Genomic DNA, 1,031 nt, shown 5'->3' with positions numbered 1-1,031 from the left:
ACTCTGAAAATTGCGAAATAACTATTATACAATATATTATGTAAGTTAACTGTTTAAAGAAGAAAAAGAAAAATCGAGAAGGTAAGTATGTGTGTGCGAGTGAAATAATGCATCATAATAATGTTCAAGATTTTTATATAATTATTACTGTATTTAGATCTATTTAATCTTCAAGATTTGTTTTTATCTACAATTCATAAGATCAGAGTTCATCATATTCATGTAAACAATCAGTTATATTTTTACTAAATAGTTAGTTGTATTCTTGCAAATTATTGCAAAGGTTTCGCTTAATCGTCAGTTGCAATCCGATTAACAATTACAGTAATTCACAAAAATGGACAGGAACAACAAAATATTTTCAATGAATATTATAATAAAAACATCTATTTGGCTTTCTTTAAAAAAATACAATGGATATTTACAACTACAAGAGTGAAAAAAAATAAAAGTTTATATTACAAAATATCAACATCATCATATATGATTAAGCAATTATTTACTATATATAGCTCAGTTTATTATATTGGATCGCTATAATAAAATCAAGCAAACATCTCTATTAATATATTAAATATAAAATCCATTATTAAATTATATCTAATATTATTAATAATAGCAGATGATTATACTATATAGATGCTTGTATATAATATCGGTTGGATATAATATTGGTTGTATATAATGTTAGATTAAAATTACAATTGCTCCAATTCTTCGATACGTTCTTAATTTATTTGTTGACTCATCCAATTATTAAAATAGATTCCCTCTGTTTCAAAACATACGCAAATTGTGAGATATTTTCTCTAACTCTATCTTCCGATGTTTAACGAAAATTTCAATTATACTCTTCTCCTTCTTTGTTAAATTTGGGTGTGATTTTACAAATGCTATTACCTGCGGAAAACAATTTCGATGTGTTTGGACAATGTAAAATCACAATTGTGATTGGTGTGGAAATAAGTAATTAGAATTAATCAGAAAATATATTAATAAAATACTATGGGAAAAAAAGGAGTAACTATGGA

The 1,031-nt window shown here is 24.4% G+C and overlaps 1 protein-coding gene across 1 annotated transcript in view; it reads right to left on the bottom strand.

Annotated features, from left to right (window-relative positions):
* Positions 1–896: 896 nt before the first annotated feature.
* The window catches only part of LOC116851935 (aminopeptidase N-like), a 1,079-nt gene continuing 944 nt past the window's right edge, over positions 897–1,031 (bottom strand). The window contains exon 3 of the mRNA XM_032831866.1: positions 897–900. Coding sequence (XP_032687757.1) covers positions 897–900 — 4 coding nt within the window. The remainder of the gene's footprint in view (positions 901–1,031) is intronic.

The sequence above is a fragment of the Odontomachus brunneus genome, unplaced genomic scaffold (genome assembly GCF_010583005.1).
Source record: "Odontomachus brunneus isolate Ranch 3 - 2012 unplaced genomic scaffold, Obru_v1 Obru_scaffold_196, whole genome shotgun sequence".
Lineage (NCBI taxonomy): Eukaryota > Metazoa > Arthropoda > Insecta > Hymenoptera > Formicidae > Odontomachus > Odontomachus brunneus.
Note: the sequence above shows the minus strand (reverse complement) of the source record. Positions and strands in the feature narration are given on the sequence as shown.